General features: G+C 42.0%; 1 protein-coding gene across 1 annotated transcript in view; it reads right to left on the bottom strand.

The window, feature by feature from the left end:
* LOC102841716 (antigen WC1.1-like) overlaps positions 1 to 5701 on the bottom strand; it is a 180020-nt gene extending 174319 nt beyond the window's left edge. Inside the window, 2 exon segments of the mRNA XM_006862752.1 lie at positions 5254 to 5568; positions 5647 to 5701. Coding sequence (XP_006862814.1) covers positions 5254 to 5568; positions 5647 to 5701 — 370 coding nt within the window.
* Between the last annotated feature and the right edge of the window lie 260 nt (positions 5702 to 5961).

Raw genomic sequence — 5961 nt, 5'->3', positions numbered from 1 at the left:
GAGAGGGGAATGGAAGAACAAAGCAGATGGGAGAACAATTAGGCAGGTTTGAATGGGCTAAGTGGGACAGAGGTAAATAATGATGTATATACAACCTGGGAACAACAGGGTTCTGGGATACAGAGATTGAGCCATGGTTGGAATGTGGAAAAGGGGGGAATAATTTTTAGATGCTTCGCTGTCTTTTGAATCTTGGTTTTCCTTGCATTATATTTTAAAATAGACACTGGAAGGGGAGAGAAAGGAATAGCCAGAAACATCACCATGGAAAGCTTGTAAGTCCATTTTCTGCCTATAACTGATTGGAATACCTAAAATTGGGCTACAACATGGCCAGTGAAGGAGGCTTCCTGTGGAGCCTCTGCAATACATTAGACTATAGGTGGAATCCTGAACCACATCTAGATCTTCAGAGATAGGAAATTTCCACTTGAAAGGATTAGTGGACCAGCCTGGAGCAGCTAGAAGAACAGAAAATACTTCTTGAAAGAAAGACCTACAGGAAAATTACGAAACAATAGAGGCAGACTGACTACAAGAATAAGCAAGTTGCTTGCCCAGGAAACATCAAGGCAAGTGGTCAGGTCCCCTCAGTGCAAACTCCCTTCCAAGACTAAGACTCAATAAATGCTCTGGTTGGTGGTGACTACACTTGTCACCGATAAGGAGAAGTAAGGGAAAAACAGCAATGAAGCAGTGAGCTAAGCCCTACATTGTTCAATAGACTTCTGTGGACCCGGGTGAAGACCTAGTTGGCCAGCAGTGTGGCAAGACCTAGGGACTCTTGGGCCCAGAGTCAGTGACATAGCCACAGAGGACTAGAGTAGAGAGTGAAATGTCCAGAGGATAAGAAGAGAGGGCATCTGCACAAGAACACCCACACTTGCAGATAATACCCACTTGATCCGGCTTCAATTACTGGATGATCAGAGCTCAACCAGAAGAAGAAAGAAGAGGGAAAAAAAGAGTTATCTGATTCAATTTGATGAACTTGACCTACACCTATGGATGCAGTAGTTCAAAAGAGGGAACAAATCCTTACAGCAAGGATCATTCCCACCCCCTCCATACACAGAGTAGACAGGGATGGGCAACTTGGACATTGGCTACCCAAAATGGCGGGGGTGGGGTGGGGTGGGGGTGGGCTACAAAGGCAAGAAGTGACTGACTTACAAGCTTTCAAGAGGGAAGCTAGATTCATAGTGCATGGAGGAATGTAGAATCTCCACTGTTAAATGTAGAATCTGTCTAGGCAGGGCTGATGAAATGAAATCCGGATGGATCTCTTGTGATACAATAGTGAATAGTTGTTATCTGGACTGCTTATGAGGGTTGGAATTGTAAAGGTATATGTTTTTTTAGCAAGGAAGGGAGTGATTAATTTTTCAGCCTAAAAGCGGAGGTCCCTGAGACCATCAAGGGAGAAGAGCTGAGAGCAGGACCCTACCCAGAGAAGCACTGAAGTCTGAGATGGAGGCAGAGATGATGATGTGGAGAGATGGAAGTGTTGGGGACTTTAGACACAGAGAGGGAGAAGGGCTGTGTGCTGATGACCGGGAGGCAGGCTCGTTGTTGATGCATGGAGGGGATTATAACCATAGCAATGAAATGATATACTATAGTATGAATGTAAAACTAATGTTCTCCCATGTAAACTATCACATAATTCACAAAAAAATATTTTTAAAAAGTGGCAGTAATGGTCTAGAAGCTGGATTGATGTTTAATAAAATACATAAACTCAGTGTTCATGACCTGGTAGCTAGGAAATTTTTCCTGTGGAAAATGTAACAAAGTGTATGGAATTGGGGATTGGGTAGTTCATCATCAGTCTTAGGTAGCAGCCACAGATCTAGGTCCAGAAGAACTAGGAGGTAGCCAGCTACCACTGTTGATTGTGCTGTAAGGGATCACAGTAGGAGTTCTAGGATAGAGTCAGAGAAATATGAGGAACAAAATTCAAAATAACAAGACCAGGATGACTGGTCTAATAGAGAGAGACTGGTGGAATCCCTGAGGCTATGGCCCTTAGACACCCTTTGGCGCTGGAATTGAAATCACATGAATGACTCAACTTTTAGCCAAAAAGATGTATACACCATGAGAGTATGCAAACCATAGGACAGTCAACTGTAGAAGACCACAATGCAGCATTTGCTCAGGGATGAACTCAGAATGAATGATGGGATAGGAAAGAGGATGAAGGGAAATGGTTAGTATCCGGAGAAAGAGGTAAGCATGCTCTTACATTGTGGGGATGGCAGTCAAAGTAAAGAAACCAAATATGTATGAATTATTCAATGGAAGATCAACCCCCTCAGTAAACGTTCTTCCTGTCCTCACCTGAAAACTGTCCAGAACAGTTCTAGGTGGAAGGAAAAGGTAGAGGAAGGGCAATTTTCCCAAGTGACACTCAAGTTAGAATTAATGCCTTTAATTTAGTACCACAGAAACCTCAAAGGGACAACATAAAATAATGGAGAATGACAAAAGAGCTAAAATTTGAAATCTTCATCCTGCATGTTAGAAAACTAGGCTTGGGTGTCTGTGTGCTAAATTTGAAGAGTTATAGGCACAGCTTCATTTCAGTCAAAATGCAAAAAGCACTCAGGCCCAGACCTTGGAAAACATGATTCTTCTCATGCAAATCTGAGACCCTAGCTGCAGGGACTGCAGCTAAAAGGATTGATGGTACCTGTGTGTACTTGTCCCCTGATGACAAAAGACCTCTTTAGAGTCTACTTTGGGACAGAGAGAAAGATGGACCAATCCCAGGTAAGGAATGGGGGCAGGGTTCTGATTTTCCAGTAAGTATAGAAGGTACTCTGACTCTATCTTTTCAGCATAAATTCATTTCTCCCTGCCACCCTCCTTCCTAGTATTCTTTCTCCAAGTCTTATTTCTAGAATGTTTCTTGAATAAATGCCCTTATCACAATTAATGTTAAGATCAACAAGACTTACAATCTATGAATCTTGAGTACACATAGACCAACTTATGTATTTGAATTACAAACAAACCACATGGATAACCATCTCTTTTTATTTTTTGTATATCTCATAAGTGCATTGAGTCAGTTCAGACTCATAGCGACCCTGTGTAGGTTTCCATGTAATGGCAGGTGAGTTTGCAGCCTGCAATAGCTGATGTTATTATTCCCTGATTATTCACTGACATATTCAATGCTACTATTTACTGTTAGAAACATGGCTGAAGAGCAGGTTGTAGTCCTGGTGTGGCACTGTGGGATAAAGCACTGGACAGCAAGGTTGGTTTCAACCATAGAGTTGGCAGTTCAAACTCACTAGCTGCTCCTTGGAAACCTATACAGTGTCACTATAAACCCACTGAACCCACTTGACAGCACTTAAATAACAACATAGCAGGTTATTGTAACAATAATGAAAAAATGTGATATTCAACTTAAATGAAAGCTAACTTAAGATGGAGTCACTGGAATGGAATTCTGTTTAAGTCTGACACTGCCTGTACTAGGGGGTGTGTTATGTTGTGGTTAGCAGTTTGAAACCACCAGGTGCTCATAGTGAAAAATATAAGACTTTCTGCTCCTTTAAAATGACAGCTTCAGAAATCCTATATAGGGTTGTAATGAGTAGGAAACAAATTGATCAAACACACAAACACACACATATACCCCTGTACTGTGTTCGCCTCATAAAGCAGAGGAGATAGAACTTGAGGAGCACAGTGATTTGTTCAAGCTTATGTATTAGAGAAAAGGGTCAGCATCCAGACTTCTGTTCCTATCTCTGTGAGGGAGAAAATTAAAGAGACAGTTTCAACCCAGGGATAAGTTTCTGAGAGACCAGGTTAAAGTAAGTTCAGGGAATTGTACATTTATAGAGTTATCTTCAGAGAACTACACATTTATTTTAATTAAACCAAAGTGAAATCTGGTGTCACACATCACCCCTCCATACATCAATCTTAACAGTAATTCTTTTCCCTCAATACAATTAGCTGTACAGAATTCACAAAAATATACACATGGCATTCTCCATCCCATACCTAAGTTTTACTGTCCACAGAGAACCCTTAGTGCATTTTGTCAGAACCCACTGCTTCCTATTCCCATTAGTATAGGTTTTTCCCAACTTCTTAAAATATTTTACTGTCTTCTTACTTGTATTCTAAAACTGCCAAATACATTTTTCATATCACTGACTCAGTATCTCCTACCACATGATATACCAATTAATATTTATCACGTTTACCACTGATTAGTAAGAACTTGGATGAGTATTCTCCAAAGTTTAAGGTCATGTAGATGTAGTTGGGAATAAAAAGGAACAGAGAATCTTAGAAACAGTGGAAGAAGGAGAATGCAATGTCTCAAATCCTTTGTCCTACACTTCTCTGGTCCTTGTAGACAAGGAACTACCAGCTCTCAGGTTTAATTCTTGTCTGAATGATTAAATATAATATTCTATGGTAGCCTAGTGGTTACGAATCAGGCTGTGAACTGCAAAGTTAGCAGTTCGAAACTACTACCTGCTCCACGGGAGAAAGATGAGGTTTTCTGCTCCCCTAAAGATTTACAGCCTCGGTGACCCTGTTCAGGGTCACTATGGGTTGGAACTGACTTCATGGCACTTAACAACAACAACATGATTCTACTCCTTACTAAGTGCAAAACATGCCTGACTCTACTCATATGGAAACATTCATTTCACCTGGGTCCTCAGATATGGGAGGAAAGCACACCCTTATTCTTATCCTTCTCCCTCACAGGCTCATTGTCAATTAAGGAAGTGAGTTTGGTGCTTTGCAAATGATCACGCTTACAGAAAGTAGGTTATAAAACCATAAAATTATGAAACTGGATTTTAATTAGGATGAGGCTGGAGCATACTCTCTTGTTAGGTAAGGCCACTTTAGAAAGAAAGACCAGCAGCTGAGACTTGAACGTGAGAAATAAATGAAATTTTTCATTCACAGATGCTTTGAGTCATGAGGGACAATGGGCATAATAAGTCTCAGACACTTTGGTTATTCAGTTTACAGGAGTCCTGGTGTGGCGCCCTGGGTTAATATGCTGGACTGCAAAGTTGGTTTGAACTTCAAGGTTGGTAGTTCAAGCTCACCAGCTGCTCCTCAGAAACCCTGTACAGGATCACTCTGGGTCAGAACTGACTCGATGGCACTTAACAACAACAACATTCCTCAATAGTTCAGACACCTGCATCTGGAGCTTCCCATTCTGCCAGCCTCTGGACAATATAATAACCATACCTGAGCAGATGACTCCTGCATCTTGATAGTGATGACAGTTGTTCTGCCCCCAGCCCCGAGATGGGCACTTCCACACGTGAGACTCCTTTCCTGTGCATTTCAGGTCATCCAGCCAGATAGACCCTGATCCTGCACCAAAGTCACCACTGTTCATGATACTGAGAGCCCATCCACAGTCCAGTTGTCTGCACACCACGTGGGCATCCTGCATGTCCCAGCTGTTAGGACAGATGGTGCCCCATTGTCCCTGGTGAAAGATCTCCACTCTTCCGGCACAGTGACTGTCCCCATTCACCAGGCGGATTTGTCTGCTCTCTGAGGAGAGAAAGTCATGTCAATAGGGACATTTACACAGATATGAGAAAGGCTAGCTCTTTTTGTGGGAACCCTCACCTGAGCAGTTGGCAGCGTTGTTCTCTGAGTCTGCAGAGCCTGTTTGGTCAGCCATGATGTCGTTGCACCTGGGCAGCAGTTGGGTCTGGTTTCCTGCACAGACAAAATGATCAGAGGTCAGTAGGTTGGATGAACAGGTATTCAAATTTAACTGAATAATCTAGTGAGTGAAAGCTGGTATAAAGTTCCCATCAATACTAACCTTGTGAATTATAGAGTTCTGGATAGGGTCTAGGAAGGAGATACTAGAAAGGCCAGAATCTTTACCATGAGATACTTTGTTGGTATTTTCCCTGAATGAACAGAGACAGGGTA

The sequence above is a fragment of the Chrysochloris asiatica genome, unplaced genomic scaffold (genome assembly GCF_000296735.1).
Source record: "Chrysochloris asiatica unplaced genomic scaffold, ChrAsi1.0 scaffold00050, whole genome shotgun sequence".
In the NCBI taxonomy this organism is placed as follows: domain Eukaryota; kingdom Metazoa; phylum Chordata; class Mammalia; order Afrosoricida; family Chrysochloridae; genus Chrysochloris; species Chrysochloris asiatica.
This window is presented reverse-complemented; position numbering and strand designations above follow the sequence as displayed.